At 43.9% G+C, this 22,707-nt stretch overlaps 1 protein-coding gene across 1 annotated transcript in view; it reads left to right on the forward strand.

The window, feature by feature from the left end:
* The first annotated feature begins 1,680 nt into the window (after positions 1–1,680).
* The window catches only part of BMPER (BMP binding endothelial regulator), a 251,126-nt gene continuing 230,099 nt past the window's right edge, over positions 1,681–22,707 (forward strand). The window contains exons 1-2 of the mRNA XM_047096890.1: positions 1,681–2,040; positions 3,073–3,158. Coding sequence (XP_046952846.1) covers positions 1,908–2,040; positions 3,073–3,158 — 219 coding nt within the window. The 5' untranslated portion in view covers positions 1,681–1,907. The remainder of the gene's footprint in view (positions 2,041–3,072; positions 3,159–22,707) is intronic.

Below are 22,707 nucleotides of genomic sequence, written 5' to 3' on the forward strand. Positions count from 1 at the left end.
GTTTTGAGAGGGAAATGGAGCGTGCTAGGCTAATGACAGCTCTCCCTTCCCTTATTTTTTCCCTGTCGGAGCAGTGTGCTCCAATCAGCTCCTTGATGTGCGGGACGTGGGCAATGCTGCATTAAAACATGAAAACACATAAACAGCACCCCTCACTCCCGCCCCAAGCGCGGAGGGGATAAGATGGAACTAGACTAAATGTATTAGCAAACAGACTAATTCATTTTCAAAGATTTGGTTTCTGGGGCTGCAGACAACCCACTTCGCCGGGAGACTAAGTGCGTCCCGCTAGGAAAAGTGCTTGGCTAGGCAAAGATTGTCTTGGGGATCCTCCCAGGCGGGTCTGCCAGGAGGATGGGCGCGCAGGACCCGGTTTCCATTCTTGGGGGGAGGAAGCCGGCAACCCAAGGTGAACTCCGAAGACAGCTGATTATCAGCTTCCAGCCCAAGCTAAATGTGCCCTAAATCCCACCCCGCGCCTTCACAATTTGGTTACAAAAATTCTTCTCCATTGCAACCCCTCTTTGAGCAGAGGCTGGGTGCTACTGCTTGGGCAGGAGGCCGCGATTCGGGCGGAGGTATCCGCGGGGCGTGCCGGACTCGCCGACACCCAGGGCTGCAGAGGCAAGAAGGGCGCCGCGAGGCTGCGGCGGCGACAGAGCTGCGAGCTGCGGGGTCCCCGGTGGCGCCCCCCGCCAGAGATAAGCCGCCCGGCGCGTCCCTCCCTCTTTCGCGGCTGAATGAATGATTAGTCAAAGGGCACCTCCCCGCCCCTGTGCGCCAGAGGTTGGAAGGGAGGAGTCTTGGAGCGACTGTTCTTTTTTAAGGGCGAAAAGCGTTCGCCTCTGTGCTTTTATTAATCGACCTTGCCTGTCGTTTCAACTTCTGTCCTCCCTAATGTCACCACGAGCAGACACTTAAGCACTGAACACTGATGTCGGAGGTGCCTCGCCCCTGTGTCCGCTCAGTCCGGCAGTCCACTGCCGCGCCCCCGCCAGAGGGAAGCAAAGCCGGGAGTGAAAAGTTGCTGGGCCCCTCCTGCGCCCCGTTTGTCGCTCCTTCCCAAAGCTGGGGCACCTGGGAGACAGCAGGGTGGTGAGGCGCCCCTTCGCCCCATTTTCTGCTCTCTCATAAGGTTGGGGCACCCGGGCGTGAGCAGAAGCGGTGTGGCATTCCCCGTTAAGGGAGGGTTTCCCCGGGAAAGGGAGGAGGCACCGAGCGCGCCGGGCCGTGGAGACACGCCTGCCCGGCTCGGATCCGCGACCCGGGGCCGGCGGCCTCCCTGGAGGGGCTGGGGAGCGGGCTGGACGCCCGGCTGAGACGTGTCCGGGGCGCGGGGTTCCTGCACCCGGGCGCCCCCAGCGGGTTCCGGGAGGCGGCCGGTGCGCCCCCGTCTTGGGCACGGGAGCGTGCGCGCGCGCCGGCCGGCCGGAGAGCCGGCGGGGCCGGCGGGAGGTGGGGAGTGCAGTAGTGGAAGACGCGGCTGCGGCGGCAGCGCCCGGGGCAGTAGCTGCAGCCCGGGCGGCGGCGGCGGCGGAGCGGTGGTGCGCAGTCGGCAGCGCAGCCTCTCCTCTCGGCCTATCTCCGGCTGCTCCGCCGTCCCCTCCTCCCGGCCCCATCTCTGGCGTAGGGGGGCCGACGACTAAGCCACTGTGAGCAACTCCCTAAAAAAAAAAAAAAAAAAAAAACCGCATTGGAGGAGCCTGGCCGCAGGACCCCTCCTCCCTGGCGCCCCTCACCCCTCGCTTCCCCCCCCCCGAGCCCCCCCTCCCGGGCGCCCGCCTCCCTCCTTCGCGGACTGTCTCCCGACTCGCCGGCTGAGAGCCCTTTTTGACTGCGAGCGGCGGTAGCGGAGCAGAGGCGGCGGCGCGGGACCTGCAGTCGCCCGGGATTCCCTCCAGGTGACGATGCTCTGGTTCTCCGGCGTCAGGGCTCTGGCTGAGCGTCCCTGCCGGCGCTCGCCCGGGATTACCTGCTGCGTCTTGCTGCTGCTCAATTGCTCGGGGGTCCCCATGTCTCTGGCTTCCTCCTTCTTGACAGGTAGGGGAGGGGGCGGGAGGGACCGGCCCTCCCGGACGCAGGCTTGGTACCTGGGAGCCGAGGCACTGTCTCGCCCGGGAGACCGGAGGGTGGGGAGCGAGCACCTTGGCGCCTGCCACTCGCTGGCCGGTGGGGATGAAGCGAAGCCCGCCGTGTTAAGGGGTGGGAAGGCAGTGAGTAGGTTAAGGGGTGGAGGACTGAGAAGCTGTTAGCATCAAGAGAAATTCTATTGGAATTTGAGAAATTTCTTTATTTTTATTGTTTGCCTCAACCCTTGTTTTGATCTCTTCCCTTCATGTACGTATCAAGGAAAAACATTTGCGCCGTTTTCCACATACCCTTCTTTCTCACTCTACAAGGTTCCGACATAGCTTCTGTGTAAGGAGTGCTTTTTAAAACACTGGCACTCCAGACTTTGAATTTAAAGAAACTGTCATATTTTAAAAGGGTAATACCAGCAGGATATAATAATGATATGCTTTCAGGCAGGTGAAGACCTCAGCTACTATTCTGAAGGACATACTTTACTGACACCTGGTGCAGAAAAGAAAATATTGAGTCCGTTTCTAAGAGAGGAGGAAAGAAGATTGTTTCAAAAAGTGATTTAAACTCAAGATTATATGAGGCAGATTCATAGAAAGGCCTGTTCATTGCCACAGTCCTGAATTTTGTTCTGCCCTAATGTCCACTTTGAATTTTTTTTTTTTTTTGCGCATATGGGGATATGTGTTTAGTTGAAATACCTTCATCAAGGAGGAGGAGTATTAAAGAGTCAGTGAAATACTTGGATTTGTACTTAAGTCATCTGAGAGCACAAAATCTGTTTATATATGACAGGCTTTTTTTTTACACCTCAAATAAAATTATTTAAAATAATTATTTCTGGGGGGATTTGGTTTTGTTGAGTTTGATAATTTAAAACTCATTAGAGATTTCTGAATCTGGGTAGTTGCTTCAGAAAGGATTAGGGTAAAAATTTAAATGTTTGCAATAATGCCATTCAGTGAGATTGAATTTTCCCCTTCACTTCAGGTTCTGTTGCGAAATGTGAAAATGAAGGTGAAGTCCTCCAGATCCCATTCATCACAGACAACCCTTGTATAATGTGTGTCTGCTTGGTAAGTATGGAGATCAGGTAATGTGAAGCCCATTGCTCCATTAGACAAGGTGAATCCATTAAATGTAATAATATAACCAGATCTTAAAAATGGTTTTTAGTCATTACAAAACTGCACATAGCTGGCAAATTGAATTCAGTTGAATTTCTTTGGGATTCTTATTTTTGACATCATCCTTATAGAAATAAAATTAAGATGGGCTTTGTGAGGCATTGTCTCAGTGATAAAATTACCGTTGGCACTGTCTGTTCCCGGAATGGCTGTTGCCACCAAATCATAGGTGCCACCACACTTTCTGCCTTGATTCTGTCGTCTTAGTGGGAAGATGAGATAACGTTTATGTAAAAGTCGGGGATAAGATATCCCTGACAAGGGGAAAGAGAGGTGACAGTCACAGAGAACAACATGAGGATGAGGTGTAATCTTGGATTTCTTTGCCTGTGATACCCTAAGATCTCCAGAACAGTCTTTATATTTCTGATCTGGGAGCATGAGTCAGAAAGGACATTCTATCCTTAACAGAGAATGACACTTGGCCGTCAGCTGCTTCGTTAACACTGGCAGTGGCTAATAGACTAAAAAAAAATTTGTTTCCATTTATTTTGGTTTAATACTTAATAATAAGATCTAATGAGTAACCACATGGGGGAGATTAAGTTATATGAACACGAATTTCTGAGATGAAATATAGACTCACAAAGAGCAACATATTTGCTGGACAGTGTTTTACATGCCAATCACTTTTGGCAAAACTTGGTTAAGAACTACACATCACAAAACCCTGTTGGAAAAACATTAAGGCAGTCAAATGCAAAGCCCAAAAGTGATAGATGACTGCTAGTTAACAGATCAACATACTGTATGGAACCTTAGAAGGGATTCTTCTCAATTTAGGTGAAAGCCAAGCCATCTGGGTTTAAACTACCCAAACTTTCTCATGACAAGGGATGAGGTCAATGTTGCAAAATGATAAATGAGTGAAGGTGAATGTCTGTACCAAATGATTATCAGGTTCTGAAGACTAAGGGAATCAACAGAAACAGAGGTAAAAATACATTACATTTGCTGAGATGGTAAATGTTGTTACCTTAATAAAAGAGAGCCAGGAAAGGGGCTCTTTAGATTTTGTTTACCAGTTGCCGAGTCAGTTAGTGATCCTTGACTAAATGACCTGTTGAAGTTTTGCATTTAAATTTTGTCTCCATTGTATATTTACAAATGTAGTGGGGGGTGGAGGGTGGGTTGGGGGAGTGATAACCTTCCCTTTTCACTGATCTTATCTGTATAAAATGAGTAAATTATTTTATCTTAATCTCTTAAGATTTTAGGGGACATTACTGAATAACATTTAAATGTGCTCGGAGCTCCACATGTGAAAATAGTGTTTTTCTCTTTGGCAGTGTTACTACTTATAAAGTTTAAATATACAGTTTGCAAACTGTTCCCGAATAACATTATGAAAAATTCTACACAGAGCAATCCCCCTTTTCAGTATTCTCGTTAGGGTGGAAAATAGTGCTTTTCTTTGAGAGCACAGCCTTACTGAAAATAAGAGAGTTGTTAGAATCCTGCTGTTTTGAAGCTAAAAGAATGAATCAGAAGAGAAAAGAAGCCTCAGTTGGGATTCGAGTGGGAATGATTATTTATTCTAAAAAGTATTGATTAAGCTCAGAAGGATAGCAAGTTCATTTATATCTTCAACATTTGAAGGTATCTCCCTTGAGTGAGAGCTGTTAGATATCCTTTTATAAACACGTGAAGTCCTGACTCTGGCAATCCCATTTACTTGTTATTCGTAAGATGTCTTGAGCCCCTTCAGGAGCTGAAAGGTTCAGTGATACTTTCTCCCGACCTTTGCAGAGGTTTAGGATTATGGGACCCAAGCTGTCATAGTCGGTGCTTCCAAACATTTGTAATGACTTGATAAAATTGAGAAGGAATAGATGGATGGCCACTTCTCTATTTGTGTATGTTCTTGTAAGTTTCTGAGGGATCTACTGCAGTCCTTGGATTTCAAAGCACCCCAGACTGCAGTGAGGCTGGTTGGCATTGTATACTTAGGTTGGAAGGTAGCCATTTTTAGCAGATAGATAATATCAGTAACAGCAACATTTACGAAACACTTTATTTGCTGGCACTTACCTAAGCCCGCATTATTTAATTTAGCCATCACAAAAGTCCTTTGAGACCTTTTACTACCCCCATTTTACAGGCAACGAAACTGAGGCTAAAGAGTCTTGTAGCTTGTGAAGTTCATATTGTAGTAGATAGAGCTGGAATTCGCTCTCGGTTTCATCTGCCTCTAGGGCACCTACCTATAATCAAGTGGAACAGGCTATTTGCTTAATTAAAGGTGTGAAAAAGCAAGGAAAAAATATGAAGATTGTTGAATCATTTTACTTCTCAGTGCTGCTTGAGTTATTTTGTTTTTTTCTTTTGAGTCTTTTTGGAGTTCAGTTAGCTAACATTTGTTAATCACATTATATGAAAGGAAAATCTCGTTATGATTTCAGCTGACCTGCAGGGAGCTTTAGTTGTGAGCCGGTTTTATGTATGTACATTAAGAGGGTATGTAATAGTCAAAACTGTACTTTGGATAAAGAAAATAGTCATATTTAGTTTGTGTTGGTCCAGCCTTTTGGCAGAAAGGTACCTAAAGCTGAGCACAAGTTCATATCTTATTTCATAACATGTAGAAAAAAAAAAAGGCTAACCTCAACGTATGCTTAAAAAAGACGTAAAATGTTACAGTTGGGAGGAAGTAGGTGGCATGAAGTCCTGTATGTAATTACAGTGTAAAAGCCTGAAAAACCCCACAAAATCAACTTGGCCTGATTTAAACCTTTAAGCTCCGAAATGTTTTAAAGTGGAATGAGCTCATTTCTGTGGGAATTTTGAGGATGACAGCGGGCACGGTGGCCACGGCAAGCAGAACTGAATAATCGTATTCTCATTTATCCTCGTCTGCTTCGGCCCAGCATCTTGCCAGAATCCGCTGTGATCCAAGAATAACCTGTCTGTTACTGGTGATGGATATAGTTTTAAAGTGTAGGAGTCAGAAAAGCTTCAGTTCATCTATTCAAGGGGAAGGTGAAAGTTGGACCACTGTCATGAAATTGAGGGAATCCGGTAGGCAGTTTAGATCAAAGATGCCAGTGCTCCATTGTTTAGTCAGAAAGCAAAGCGTGGCTTTCCTCCGCCTTAAAAAACGGGCTTTTATGGGGCTGAGGAAGGAAGGCTCAGACTCACTGCTGTTTTGTATGATTTTTTTCCCCCCTGCTTGCTGGAATTTTTTTTTTTCCCCCAGAATGCCTAGGAAAACACATTGGTGCCTTTCCTGAAGTACAGCTGATAAGAGCCAGCCATGCTCGGATAATGGATCTAAAACAATTCTCTGGATCTTTCGGGCATCACCACGTCCACCAAGTGTGACTTAGAGGTGGCACTCCTACTTCTTGTCCCTTTTCCACCTAAGTGTCACATAGAAGGAAATGGCACCAGCCAATGAGTTCGGCCCAGTACTGGAAACCTGAGAAAACTTTGGAGGCCGGGACTCAGAAAACCAGAAGTCAGTCAGAGCTTAGTTTGGCATACGTTTTGTTCAGCAAAAAACATTATTCTGAGGTTTAAATTTCCTCTTTTAAATCCGGAGGTGCAATGTAGAAATGGACCCTCTGCTCATAAAAAGCAACGTGAAATTTGCTGTTACAAGAAGCGGGCTCCACCTGTCTTAGAGTCAACCAAATGGTGAGAACAGGGGAGACTTTGTCTGCTGTCTTCTACCTTTTAATCACAAGAGTTCTCTGTCACCAGAGAAGTAGCTACCAGCATCTTTGGTTCTCTGGGATGCCTTATCTCCATAACATCCTCATGTTTTTTTTTTTATTGTTGAAATTAACTGGCTAGAGAAGAGATATCTATTATCTGAGCAAGTGTTAGGCACATGTTGAGCATGAGAGAGATAATGTTACATCCGGATTTCATTTGTGTGTGTGTGTGTGTGTGTGTGAGAGAGAGAGAGAGACAGACAGAGAGAGAGAGAGAACTGGGGGTGGGGAGAGAGAGAGAAAGGAAATATGAAGTAGTCCAGATGTGTTCAGAGAGATACTGCCCTTAGTATATGCACATATACATAGATTTGCCTAAGTTTTTGAAAATTGTTTCGTATCACATTTATCACAGGTGTTTCGAGCACTTTGGATGCTCACTAAGGAAGTGATCAGGATTTGTTTGTTTGTTTGTTTGTTTGTTTTCTGTTTAGAAGGTGTTGTGATCAATTGCCTTTCCATAGAACAATGTATTCAATAGAACAGTTTTAAGGGAAGTAACTTATTTCTAGCATTGTGCTAGCAAGTTCACCAGTACTACCTCTGAAGCAATTATTTCTACCCATGCTTTACTGAGGCTAAGAGAGGCAGAGCAAATGTCCTGAGGTTACATAGTTACTAAGAGTCAGAACTGGGATGTGAAGCCAGTTTCGTCTCCACTAAACCAATTTGCTCTTACTACTTTTTTACTTTTTCTTTGTTTACTATTTAAAGACATCTTTAAGTACTTCTAAGAGCTTCAAAGAGTTATTTCAACCTCTGTGAAGCTGACATAGGCTCTCTTCAGGGGTGGCTCAAGTGATTTCGGTCTGGAATTTGGAAGACCCTTTCAAAGGAAGACCTGCAATGCAGTGAGCTTTTTTGTCTGGCATTGCATCATATTTTGGCAAAGAGCTTTGAATCTGGCATCAGATGGGCCTGGGTTCAAATCTAGGCTCTGTCTCTAACTGGTGGTGAACCTGGGAAGGCTATCTTACATTTCCAAGGCTTGGTTTCCTTATCTGGAGAGTGGGATGAATGTCAATACCAAGCTCAGAGATCTGCTGTGAGAATCAAGTGAACAACAGCATTTAAGGCTTAGCCCTGGGTTTGGCATCCAGCGAGCTCTCTAGAATGATTCATTGTTGTTGTTGTTGATGATGACGTTATTGTTTAAATTCTTATTTCCTCACATGGAATAGGATGCAAAGTTTCATCAGAAAAGGGGAAAAAAAAAAATAGAAGCAGCATGGGGATAATGATGCCAAGCCCACCCATCGCTATGAATGAACGGGGCTAAGTCAGGAACATTTGTGGGGTTTTCTATCCCTCCAGACTTGGACTGGGCCGATCTAGGCTGCTTCCTTATTGGTCCAGTGGTCTGTGAGCCCTGGTATAAGTTTTCCCCTTGCTCTCCATTAAACACTAAAAAAACTTTCCATGGAAGAGGGGCCTCGTTTTTCTGCAGAGTATTTACATCTCTATGCCTGTGGGGTCACCTTCACTTGTACTTTTATTGGCAGAGGGATAGAGTTGGGACTCAGGAGCGCTGTAATTCTGGAAAAACTGCCTAGTGGTCTGGCAACATGGGGATTTTCCTGGCCCGCCTCGTGGAAGTCTCTCAACCCCGTTCCAGACCTGAGTGGGTTTTTGCCGCCCATTTAGTCGTGTGCTCCCCTACCTCATTCCCATCTCGTCCACATCCCATTTTAAACATAATCTCTGGTCTTTCAACTGTGCATCAACAGTAAACTGTGTTTTAAGTCTAGGAAATAATGCTGAAGAAGGGGAGCCCTTCTGTAGACTGGGGTACAGCTATGGCGAAGGCAGGAGAATCAGAAAAGCCAGGCAAGGCAAAACAATGGAAAAAAAGGTCCGTTCATAAAAAATTTGTTGAACAAATAAAGGATATCACTTTTTCGCACCCTCTTCTGTGGCACTTCTGTCCAGCTGATGGTATATTGACTCTTTTGTGATAAAAAGAATACGAATAACACCACCTTTCACGGTACCGGGAGGTCAAGTGTGCTTGTTGAACTTAGTTAAGATCAGCAAATGAGCTGAGTGTGTATTTTAAGACCTCTCGATTCCCAGTTCTAATTCTATAAAACAGTATTCAAAGCACTAGGGATAGCAGGTTATAATTTCAATAATATTATTCTTTCTTCCTTCTCTCCACACTTCATTCTCCCCTTCCATTTTATTTTATTATTTTTAGCCTTTTCTGTGTTTGAAGCATTGTGTTGGTTGGGCACCTTGGGGAGGCAAAGACCAATAGGACAGACCCTTGCCCACAGTCTAATGGGGGAGAAAGACACATGCATAAATAAGTTCCACAGGAGTGACAGAAAAGCACTATAATAGACGTGAACCCGAGCTGAGGCAGCTGTAATTGAAATCTGACTGGACTATCTGGGACCTCGATGGGTAGAGGAAAGCTTGTTGTGGCAAGGCATTGTTGAAGGAAAGGCGCAGAGGAGTGTGTGCCTGGGAATTGTGGAAATGGCAGAGTCCTGAGGGCCTGAAGCTCTGATAGAAGCTGAAGCTAGAAAGCCTGGTGGGAACCAGCCAGGGGAGAACCTTGAGGGCAAAATGAGGAGATCGGTTTCACTCATGTAATTGGGGGGTAGGGGGTGGGATTTCTATATTGGTGCAGCCACATGACACAGTAAGATGTGTTTTTTATAAATGCGTCTAGGAGCTTTTGTGGGGATGTTTCCAGCGTGGCAAGGCTGGAGTTTGGACAGCAGACTCTAGGGATCTGTTGTGGTCAGTCGAGAGCAAGCAGCCTGGAGTAGAAGGGGCAGTGAGAATGGAAGAAGATGTTGGGGTAAACCAACGTCGCTTGTTCTTCTGAATTTCTTTAACCACCTTCCAGTTCTAGAATATGTGGATTAAAAGACTCCAAGCCACGCCCAGCAAGACAGTAATAAAATACAGTGTCATTAAAGTGGCATGAAATGCTATGGTGTCTCTGTAGCAGTCACTTTGCTAATCACTTACCGTCTTGAGAGCAGGGTGCAGTCACCTGAATGGAATAGTGTGCTTCCCAGAGCTTACTTTCAAAATACCATTTTTGCTCTATCCTGTTGCTTGACCCATTTGGCAAATTACTGCATCTGGTAGATATTACCATGATAGTATCTACTGTCAGTGGTAGCACAAATTTCAGGCAATAATCAAAATTGGGTAGCTCACCTTAAAAAAAGCGCACCAGTGTGCTGAGACCCCGAGACTTGCAGAGGAAGTTTAGAGCCCATGTTGCTAGCACTTGGCAGTAAAACAGAAGTGGGGGGTGGGGTGAATTAAAGGGAATTTTGAGAGTTCTAGTCAGTGGCATAGACCATGTAGAAGAGAAGAGGTTAGTGACATGGGTGCATGTCTTGAGTTTAGACCTGATGAATTGGCCTGGATATGGATTTTCCAAGTGGAAAAGCCCAGTAGGCTCAGAAGAGAAATCCGGACCAGAGAACAGCAATTCAGTACCTGTCTACATTGAAATACACTTCAAAACTTTGGTAATAAATTATTTGTCTACGCCGAGCTTTCCATAAAGGGGCCTACAAGAGCAATTAGAAGAAGGGTTGTATTTAAGAGAAGGGTAGACAAGGGATACAAGAGTGCTGATGCATAGGGGCACTTGTACCCCAATGTTTATAGCAGCACTTTCAACAATAGCCAAATTATGGAAAGAACCTAAACGCCCATCAACTGATGAATGATAAAGAAATTGTGGTTTATGTACACAATGGAATACTACGTGGCAATGAGAAAGAATGAAATATGGCCTTTGTAGCAACGTGGATGGAACTGGAGAATGTTATGCTAAGTGAAGTAAGTCATACAGAGAAAGACAGATACCATATGTTTTCACTCTTATGTGGATCCTGAGAAACTTAACAGAAGACCATGGGGGAAGGGAAGGAAAAAAAAAAAGGTTAGAGAGGGAGGGAGCCAAAACATAAGAGATTCTTAAAAACTGAGAACAAACTGAGGGTTGATGGGAAGTGGGAGGGAGGGGAGGATGGGTGATGGGCATTGAGGAGGGCACCTGTTGGGATGAGCACTGGGTGTTGTATGGAAACCAATTTGACAGTAAATTTCATATTAAAAAAAAAAAGAAGGGTAGAGAAGTGTAGAAACCCATGGCAGAGACTGAGTAGTTATAGAAGAAGGAGCAGAATCAGCAAAGTGCAGGCCAAGGCAGAAGAGGTTTGAAGAACAGAAAGACCAGGGTATTAAATTTTGCAATGTTAGTCTGAAGATTCTAGGAGAATATCGAAGAAGGACCTTTCTCATCATCTTATCGAACTATTTGAAACAGTCAGTGATGGTGCGCACCTCTCTGGTACCTGTTGCACATTTCACATGGAATCGAATTCATCATAGATGGAATTTGGTGGAACCCCATTTGATAGAAATCCAAAGCTAAGATTGCTGTAGCGATTCTGAAAATTTACTGCAAAAATCACAAATTTTCCAAACTTTGATTTGGAAAGATCTTAGCAAAAGTGTTAAATACCACAAGAAATTTTAAAAGGTACCAAAACAAAACTAATTTCGTGGATAAAAGTAATATACTTTTCCAAACATCTTTGGAATGTTTCTATAGTTAAGGGCAAAATGGACAAGACCACACTGAGGCTTTTTTTTTCTTTTTTTTTTAATGAATAAGAGCAACAATATAAAAGAGCCTGGCTAATATAAAATCTTACCATTATGAACTTTCAAGTTTGCTCTATTAAACTGTTAATGGTGCTTTAAAAATATTATGATATAATTTAATCCCTAAGCTAGGTCTTCAGGAAAAATATTTTCGTTCTTCACTAAATTTTCAATATCTGCTTTGTCATTGAAGTATAGCTGTGGAGTGACGGCCCTGGTGTCTGAAATCCCAGGTTCAAGTCTCACGGGGGCCACCTGGTAGCTGTGCATCACTAAACAGGTGACTTGTACTCTCTGAGCCTTAGTCGTGAGTTCTGGGCAAATCACAATGGTCTGTGTACCCAGCAGCTTCATCTCTAAAGAGGAATAATGACGCAGGCCCGAATCTGTTGACTGGAGCCATTATCTGAGGTGATACCTGTGGGTTAGACGTACTGATGTTTGTGAAAGGCCTTTGGATAACAGTATGAATGGAATTATTAAGGGTAAGAACCTGAATAGAAGAAAGTGAAGTGTGTGCCATAAACCAGCTTTTAGCAGATGATTTAATGCGTATATATTTTAGGAACAATGGTGTATGGACTCCTAAGTCTACTCCTACTGTTGGCTTGTAAGACTTTGTGTGAGTTGCCTAATTTTCTGTGTCTCTTTGTGTTCATCATAGGGCCTTGGTCAGAACTGTGGGCTAAAACATGTAAAGTTCTTAAAACAGGGTTTGGAATATGGTAAGCACCTCCAAAATGATACTGCCACTATCTAAGTGCTGTGCAATCACTCCCTCTACAGTGCTTTTAAGAAGCAATTAAATGGAATGTTTTTATTTCATTTCTTTTTAGTTTTTAATCTTAATTTATTTTGAAAGAGAGAGAGAGGGAGAGGGAGAGAGAGAATCTTAAGTAGGCCCCATGCCCGGCGCAGGGCCTGAAGACGCGGGGCTCCATCTCCCAACTGTGAGATCATGACCTGAGCTGAAATAAATCAAAAGTTGGACGCTCACCCAGCTGAGCACCCCAGGCGCCCCTTTATTTAAATTTTTGTCTACACTTATGTAATATGTTTACTGTGAATTACTGTCAGGTAGACAGTGGAACTTCAATTGAGGTGACTGCTATCTTTTCTGATAAAAGATGGAAAATGCTGGTCGTATTCGGGGCTTAGGAAGACGAGTTGCTTCTCTGTTTTTCATCTTCAAAAGTTCACCTCCTTGATTGGTGCCCGTCTACAGACAACTAATCACAATGTGGCCTCCACGGTTGAGTCAGGAGGTGGCAGGTGGGAGGCAAAAATATAAACTTAATTACTGAGTGGACCCTCTGAGCCTGGCACTCCTGAGTCCCCTCCAGTTGAGAGTGTGACTCTGACCAAGCACAGTCACTCATGCATGCCCGTGGTGGGGGGCCTCATCCTTTACAGGCTAATCCCAGATTCACTGATATGACTGGATTTGACACGTGGGCCCTACAAATCCACGCAGCTTTGTAGTTTGCAGCCAGTGGTCCCATCAACTCCGTGGACCGTGCTTGTTGTCTTCTCTTCAACAGCATGCTCTGTGTTGTAGTGCGGTTACCTGGGTGAATTTATGTCTTAGGAGATGAAGTCTGCAAGTCTAAGAACCTTGTCCAGTCATCTCTGCAAGCCCCATAGCTTCAGCGAGAGGTCCGCAACCTTGGGACTTAAGTAGGAGTCAGGCTGGAGTTTCCTGTTTATAGTTTGGGTTGTTAACACTTGGGCTAGTTCCCCCCCACCCCCAAGAATGGAACTCCAAGTTCCAGAACATGATTCTCCCAGAGAGTTTGTCACAGAAGGTCAGCCCTCTCTATAAAAGACATCCTAAATAATCATTACAAAAACACACTTTTCCCTTTGAAAGAATGTACTCACATTTGAAAATTTAGAGTCCTATAGACATTAAGACCTGCTTTTCTTTGTGACAAAAGGAACATTCTCTCTTATAGAAATATCCTGCTGTCAAAGGCAGCAATGTGTGTGACAATACAGGAGGTGTGAGAGGGAAGGATCTGGGATTATCTCACTCCTGCTCTCAAAAGTCACAATGAAAAATGCTTCCCCCATCCTTGTAGCTGCTGGTCTGGGTCATTTCCTCCCCTTTTAGTGAGGCTGGAGCTCCGAAACCCTGACACAAGCCCTAATGTTTATATTGGGTTTTGGATGTTAGCTCCCTTGGCTTCTGGGAGCTGACTCTGTTGAAAATTATGTTTTTCTTTTAAGGACAAAGGCCTTATTGTACGTACATGTTGTGTAGTGTAATGAGGTTTTTTTTTTTCTTTCTTTTTTTAAATGTTAGGTAATGGGTGGTACTAACCCAGATCTGCCAAATGAGAAGTTCAAAGGTAGGTCTGTAACCTGAATGGCAGTTAGAAGGTTTCACGAAGGTAACTTAACAAGAGAAAATGAGGGGGCGGGACAAGTGACATCTTCACTGACCACAGTGTGTGCCGCAAACGCCCCCCTTTGATGGAATAACCATAAAATCACTCTGGGAAAGGACCTGCAGCCTGAGTGATGGTACCCCAGAGACACTTCAAAGAGAATGATAGAGATAATAATAAAAATAATAGAGATAACAGCCATTCCATTTGACTTAAAAAAACAGGCATTTCCCAAATAACTCTTGTATTCTTGGTCAGCTAAATGGATTTTGGCTAGATGGTTCTTCATGGCCGCCTAGGCCATCAGGCCTAGGCTGAGCGTCTTATTTTTCAAGCCTGTGCGGTGGGCCTTTTTGGTTGTGTTGCTTGGTCCTTTTCATCTGGGGGTGACCTCAGGAAACTATTCCGAGAGAGCCTGGGCCTGGACCACAGAAAAAAAGGCATGAAAACCAGAAGGGCCAAAGCTGTTCTTGTATTTCTTTGGGCCTCGGTGAGAGGCATTTTTGGCATCTTTATCTTAATTCTTTTCCTCTTTCTCTGTAAACATCGCTTTTTTTTTTTAAACCTATCTTTCCTAGGTTCCTCTTTGAGAAATCTGTGGACCCCAGCAATGGCATTAAGATTCCTTTAACCCCTCACTGCTTTCTTTTTAGCGAGCAAAGTAATGACATCTGCATTCTTTTTCGTATTTATTCTTAGAGCTTCTTACTGGAAAAAACCGGAATGGGGTGGGGTGGGGGGGGGGAATTCCTTTTCTATTTCATTTTCTCCTTAAGCAGAACTATTTGAGGGGAGATATGACAGTTGCTCCCTCTTGGGTCAGATGCACCTTCATTGTGTCTGTGGTCTGTGGTGCTTGAAGCTTCTGCCTCCGGGAAAGCCTTGTTGTGCCGAATTTGACTGCTTCATTCCATCCCTTTACCTTTCAGAAATTCACAAATCCTAGAGGCCCTCACAGCCTGCTGGCTGTCTCCTGCCTTGTGGATTTATAGTATAAAAGCAGTAGCATCAAGACATCTCACATAGCAGTGTTTCTTGGTCTCGGTGGGGATACTATTTTCCTGAATGAGAGGACGTGAAAGATTAATCAGATATTCTCCCACTCGAGAGCGGCCACGTACCTGTGTTTACGCTCCTTGGGGGGAATGGGGGCTATTGGAATTGCAATTGCGATGTGGTGATTTCCTGTTTTCAAGCACATGTGAAACGGTGGTTCCGTGCCCAGTGGGACCCACCAGAGGTTGGCTCACAGTCCCATTAGCACATAGGTGAGCACTGGGATGGAAATTCCTTTTCCCCTAAGAGGGAATTTGGGGAAGAGCTGAATGGCTGGGAAGGGGGCAAGAATGTGCCATTTTTTCCAAGTCTTATTAGTCCAGGGGTGGTTTCTGTTGGAGGAAGTAGCCCTTCTTCCTCCTTACTGGGATGTGCTGGGAATGTATATACCAGAGAGCAGTGGCTTCCTTTTTGTTGTGAATGCTTGTGTGTGTGCATGTAGGGGAATAGTTGGGATTTATTTAAAAAAAAAAAAAAAATATATATATATGTATTGTGTATACATATATATATATGTGTGTGTGTATATACATATATATATATATATATTTGTTTTATGTAAAGAATACACTGGACAAGGGCAAAGAGAAACTTGCTTAAAGTAATTTACACACTATTTGGTCAAGTTACAGACATACAGTGTTCTCAGATTTTGGTGTTTGATTGAAGCATATGAAAATTTTGATCCTTGGTGTTGACCTTCAGAAACAGCAATTTTTGTGGTTCAACGTAATATATACTTTGAACATCTTAAGGCTTTTTCACTGGAGATAGTTACCCTGACAGGTTATTGCAATGTATCTTAATAATGCAGCCTTTAAATTAAGAGTGAATTTATACTGGGTTCATAAACTAAACATAAAATGTGATGGTATAGTGAAACTAACACCTCTCAATCTCTGAACCCCCAGCTCTGAATTAATGGCTCTTGTGTACATCCTCAGACCCCTTCTGATGGTGGTAGGGGTAGAAAGAGAAGCAGTATTCATTTACCTTAGTACCAGTGAGAGGGAATACATGCTATTCCCTGAAGGAGGAAAATGATTGATGGTCATTAAACTCAGCACATATTTATTGAGCATTTATGTTAATAATGGCCTGAGGCACTATGAGATTGGAAAAACACTTTTTAAAAAAAATGAACAAAAAATTAAATTATGTTCCAGATGGTTTTGAAGTTAGATGTCTTATATTGCTCTGGAGTTCTTTGAAAATTGATGAACTTCTGCTAGCCATGGGTATTAACTCTTGGTTGGAATATTTGATTAATCAGAACAAATTATTATTCCTTGACTGTGGTAGGTTATACACACACACACACACACACACACACATATAATATGTATGTATGTATTTAATATAATATTTAGATAATGGATCTAGTTTGCAGACTATTTTCTATTACTAGAGTCTAAAAGAGAGGTGTGAATGTGGGATTGAACCCGTGGTCATGTGCAGGTGGGCGAGGCCCTTCAAGTGGAGTTTGGGGCACTGGTGACAAGGAACAGACAATTGTATTTCCCATGGCTAGTGGCCTTTCCCTCTTCGTGGCCCCCCACCCCCACCCCCCCCACTTCCACACGGCTACTGGTCTTATCTCACACTGACAAGTCAGTGGTAAGAATTTTGCCTTTGGCTCTCAGTTTGTAATATGCATAAGAACCACGAGGAAGCTTGTTGAAAATGCAGACTCAGAGATCCTCCAGAGATTCTGAGGGTCTGGTGGGGACCAGAGAGTCTCTATTTTTAATAAACTCTTCCAGTGACTCTATGCAAGGGCCAATTTTTGAAAAACTCTTCCCAGCTGAGGTTAACGGAAAGGGAAGGATGTATAAATATAAACATAAATATAGGTAAATCCCCCAATGAAGCAACACGTTAAACAGGGGATAGGTACAATTGAAGTTCTCTTTTTGGTACAAAGCTTAACAAGAGGTCATCTCTCATTTACAGAATATTATTTTTGTGGGCCTTTCATGCAGTCATCTTGCACGCTAATGGTATTTGCTGAAGTGCCTCTTTTTCTCTTCATGTCCCTTCATCTCTTTTTTTTTTTAAATTTTTTCATGTTTTATTTTATTTTTGACAGAGAGAGAGAGAGAGCACCTGAGCAGGGGAGGGGTAGAGAGAGAGGGGGAGACACAGAATCCAAAGCAGGCTCCAGGCTCTGAGCTGCCAGCCCAGAGCCTGATGCGGGGCTCGAACCCATGAACTGTGAGATCATGACCTGAGTTGAAGTTGGACGCTTTACTGACTGAGCCACCCAGGCACCCCATGTCCTTTCATCTCTTAAGCCTCCTTTTGTCACCCAATCAAAATGAGTCATTTGTTCTTTGAAGACTTATGTTGGTCACTTGTATTATAACCCTTACTCCTGCCTACCCTGAAGTTTTATTAATTCTTTTCATGGCCGTCTCTCCTGCTGGACTTCAAGCTTCTTCAGGGCAGGAATAGTGTCTGACTTCTCACTCCCACTCAAAGCATCTAGAATAGCACCTCTTAACAACTGTTTTATGAATAAATACTGTGTTCGTAAATTGGGGGAGGGGGGTAGCCTGATCTTCATTTTCCTCAAAGCCAGACTTCATTTCTGAGGTAGCGCAGGTTTTCTCAAGAAACCTATTTCCTAGGTGAGATAATTAAGGCCCAGAAAAGTGAAGCAAGACAAAGCTCACCCTGCAAATGAGTGAGAGTTGGGACTGTGATTCAAGGACGGGAATCCTGGGCCATCCCGGGTAGACTCCACAGAGTTATCAATCAGAGAATGTTTCCTGACCACAAGGATTGAGAAAGCACCCCGAGGGGGTGAGTGAGACCCAGCAAATAACCTCCCCAAGGATTAGGTTTTTAACAGTCCTTGTGGTCCAGTTAGGTAGAGCCCTGACTGGCGCCTTTGGGTGGGGCAGACTGACCCTCTGGGCTGCTGCCAGCCCTTTCGTGTGATGGATTCTCACAGGGACACACTCTGTTTTCTGTGGTCTCTCTGTGATGGGCAGCAGCTGCACGATGAAGCTGATGTGACGTATGTTTGTTGCTTCTTCAACATGAGCCAACTAGATGTAGCAATTTGACAAAACAGCCAGGGTTTTCGGACTGATTTGCTGGAATCCTGCAGCATCTGGAGGAAACGGGCAATCGATAAAGAGCTGAGGGCCAGGTGAGGTGGGGTTTAGAGACGCCCCAGCCCTTCCATTCCCAAACCTCCATAATAGAAGCTGTTTCCTTCTGCTAACAATTTCCATCCAGCAGGTACCTTCCTCATCCAGAACAGAACTATTCTGGGAAATTTTAGTTCTTTTCTCTCTCTTTATGCCACTCCATTTCTGCCCACATTTTCCTTTCCTTAATCAGGGAGAATGTAAAGTCAAGATGTTGCCTTCACATTAATTCTGGTCACGTTGCTAAACTATTTCCCATACTTTTAATGGGAATCCTTAAAAATTTTTTTTCTTTTTAAATTGGCCCGACATTCCATTGTTCCAGGGTTTCACCTTTATCATCTCCATCTTTATTATTTTTTACCATGTTATTTTCTCTCTCTGTTATTAGCTCAGCATTTCCATGATGTCACCACTCCTCAAGTTTTCTGCCTTGTTTTTCTCAGTTTCAGTTTCTAATTCTTGGTTTCAGCCTGATAATGAAATGTACAAACAAAATTACAGTGGGGTGGTTGTTCCTCCTACACTCAACACCATGGCGGCCAAACATCTGAGGGATGGAGTGTCCAGTGGGGAGCTCTCTGGCATAGGTGGAGTTGGAAGAGCCGGTGGAAGGCCAGAAGGTAGGCCATTTGCTATAAGGATTAAGGAGTCAAGAAAAGGATAGCTAGGAAGAACGGAAGGGCTAGCTTAGAGCAGTGCCGAGTGCCCAGGTGGGAGTTGAGTAAATATTTTCCGCTAATGATGATGGGCTGATACAATTTGGCCTGGTGGAGAGAATGCCCAGGGGAACTTTAACAGCCTTCCAATATGTGGGAAGGAAATTCTTTGTTGAAAGGACAGAGAGGAGTACACATCCCAAAGTTGCAACATATCTTTAGCTGTAGCTTCTCCGCTGGCCTCTCTGCCTCTTGCTTACTTCCAGAGTGAGCCCCAAAGTGGTTGTGGGGTGTTGGCTTCCCTGTTTCTTGGCCAGTAGCTGCCTGTGAGTGCAGGCCTCTTCCCTAGATCCCTCTATCCTAGTTACCCTGCTGTAGATGAGATCACCCTCTCAGCTTAGAGCCACATTTGTTGGGATCAGAAATTGAAAGCAGGGTCTGACTGTGGACTCTATTCATCCCAGGGTTTTGGCTCTAGGTCTTAGTATAACCAAGAAGGAAAATTCTAAATAAAGGATTCCCCCCCTTTTCTTTCCATTACTCCTAAGGGTTAATATTCTCTGCCTCCCGCACTCTTCCTTAATACTCAACTAGCCTTTGGTTACTAGGCTCTGGTGGGTCTGAGCCTTGTTGGTTGGGGATATTGGTCCTAGAATTTTCCCCTGGCATTCTCGGCTCTTCTAGAGAGTCAGAATTTTCCTAAACTGCATCCATTCCCTCAGCGATGTAGCTTGGCAGGCACGCTGTTTATTAGCAATAGGGGCAAGGAGCGCCCAGCAGTGGCCAAGACAACATCTCTGTGAGCCTCAACTGACAGAGACAGTTCCATCCTGAAGTTTCTGGGTCCCTAGGTATCTGGCATGGTGGCAGGTGCTGAGAGAAGGTGACCTCTGGTGGTCACTGGATTAATGTGATCATCTGAGCCAGTGCTTTTGTACAGGTGTGTGTGTGTGTGTGTATGTGTGTGTGTGTGTGTGTGTGTGTGTGTGTGTAAGTAACACTTATGCGTATAGTATTCTCTTAGTACTTGTATGATGGATTTATAAGAATTTTGTTTCTTTGGCTATTCTTTCTTAGCCCTTTTTTGTTTTTGCTGGGCCTTTCATCTCTTCTCAAACATTAGAAATTGGAGGGCCCCAAGATCCAATCAAGATACTTTCTCTGTTTACATTTTTTTCTAGGTGACTTCATAGAGATTCATGGCTTAAAACCCATCCATACGCTGGAAGTTCCCACATTTATGGTCCCAGCTCTCTCACCCTTCAAGTGCAGACTCCTATCCAAATGTGCACATGGATGTCCCGGAAACATCTCCAAGTTAAAATGGGCCAGACAGAGATCTTTCTCCCACCTGTCCCCCAAATCTAGTCTTTTCCAGCCAGCAGGGTCTGCTACATTGCTGCATTTTCTCAGGCCGTCAGCCCTGGGGTTTTTGATTCTTCTTTCTCTTACAGCCTATGTGCAGTCTATTAGCAAATCTTGACCGCAAATCCTTGAAAATATATCTGAGAATTTCTGACTACCTCCACGATCATTTTTGCCTCTGGACAATATTTTATCAACCAGTGACCATTTAAAAGTACATATCCAATTATTTCACTTATTTATGAAAATCCCTCCGGTGGTTCTCATCTCACAACACAGTCTGAAATATAACTGTGGTCTGCGAGGCCCTACGTGATCTGGCTCCTGATGCCGCCTCTGGCCTTCCCTCCCCATCAGAGCCATCCTTGGCTCCCAGCACACGTGATACCCAGCACCCCCTCAGCAAGGGTATTTGTTCTCTCTGGAACACACTTATCCAATATATTACGTATTCTCATCCCCTCACTCTGGTCTCTGAGTAAAAATGTTCCCTTATCGAGGGTCTTTCTCTCCCCAGTACACATCGTTCTTCTGTGCCCTTGTCCTGCTTCATTGTTTCCAAAGTCCTTGTCAGTGCCTGTTATCAGGCAGATATTTGCTTCCTGTATGTCTCCCAATTAGAATATCAGCTCCGTGAGGATGTGGGCTCTGCCATTCACGCTGTACCCCCAGGGCCTGAGACAGTGCTGGCCCGGGACAGTGCTTATCTGTCGGATAAATGAGTATCTGCTATTTGTGTTTAATTTTTTGATTCAATAATTTGAAGATCTAGCTAATTCCAACCACCAAAATTAAATTATGAAATTTGATTTCTACTGTAAATCTGCTTTTTCTGTATGATAACTTGCCTTTTTCAGAGTTCACATTACATTGTGTATCAAATCTGATAGAAGGAAATTATACAAATACACCAAAAGATGGAAAGTTGTGTCCCATGAACAATAACATAATCAGAGTAAGATATATATAATAAGCAATGATAATTATAAAACAAAATTTTTCCTATAGAAAACTATTTTTTAAAATATGTATTACTGCTTATACTTGGTAGCATTGTAAGTATTGGTTTCGGTATTTAAATCAAAATTCAATATGTTGGTATTTTACATTTTGCCTAAAACATTTTATAGATGCAAGACCAGCAAAGTGTGTTAAACCTTAAAATTTCCTAGAGCAGGAATAACGTGGCACACAATATTTTCCCATGATATGCATAAAACAGACAGTTCCAGGGCTCACAATGCTGAGCCATGTTGCTGCACGTAAGTTGGAGTGTGCTGGGATGTCCTCGTCAAAGGAGATTCCTTTTGTGGGTTGTCACATCCCAAGGTGCTGACATATGTCGGTCAAATTCTGTCTCAGTGAGATAACTGCGTAACAAAACTTTTTAGTCTCCTTCAGTAGCCCACATAGTAGCTAAGGAACCAAGATGAGTTGGATGATCTCAGGGAGATTGCGGCAGTGGACTTTGGTTGAAACTGACCTTTGCCTCCTCTGAACTCATGAACAGCACCATGGGCCACTCGTGTTGCAACATATGAGGTGCTTTTGCTGTGTTCATGCTCTGGTCCCTCTCCCTCTTGGACTGTAAGCTCTTTTAGGGCAGAAGATGTATCTGATTCATATTTTCTGTTCCCAGCAAAACCTGGCACAGTGCCTGGACGAGAGCAGGGGCTCAAAAAATATTTATTAACCAGACTCACAGATTTTTAGTCAGATAGTTTTGACTTCTGCAGTGCAAATGTTTAACCCACAGAAAAACCCAGGTTTATAACAAAGATGTCACATTTCCTAAAGGCCATTTGTTTTCTGCTGACAGTTTTATCTTATTTTAGATGTTAAAGACTTCAATAAGCTGTTTTATGGTGAAACTCTTTTAAAAATCAACTATTAAGGGTAATAATCAGGGTTGGCCCTTTGTTTTTAAAAATGGGTCATGGGGCACCTGGGTGGTTCAGTCGGTTAAGCTTCCAACTTCGGCTCAGGTCACGATCTCATGGTTTGTGAGTTTAAGCCCCGCGTCGGGCTCTGTGCTGACAGCACGGAGCCTGCTTTGGATTCTCTGTCTCTGTCTCTGTCTCTCTCTCTCTCTCTCTGCCCCTCCCTGCTTATTCTTTCTCTCTCTCAAAAATAAAAACAAACAGTAAAAAGGGCACATGTGGTGAATCCCTTTAGCAGCAAGTTTAGGTAATGTTTGGTGGGTACCTAATCATTTCTTTGTAACACCTTAATCTGATATGGATTATATACAAAATTTACATTTGTTGATTGTTTGATGAGTTTGAAAATGAAAGCTCGTGGATTAAAATTACATTCTAAACCTATGAAATAAATCTGTGGCTTCTTCAGTGCTTTCTGACATCTGCATGTGGCCCTTGGGAAAGTCTTGGTGAAGGGAACATGCTGCTAATGGCCCTGGTGAATGAGTCAGACCAACCCTAGCTCACAGA

This window comes from Lynx rufus, unplaced genomic scaffold (genome assembly GCF_022079265.1).
Source record: "Lynx rufus isolate CCGP_SWC_20201006 ecotype Redwood Valley unplaced genomic scaffold, mLynRuf1.p SCAF_4, whole genome shotgun sequence".
Lineage (NCBI taxonomy): Eukaryota > Metazoa > Chordata > Mammalia > Carnivora > Felidae > Lynx > Lynx rufus.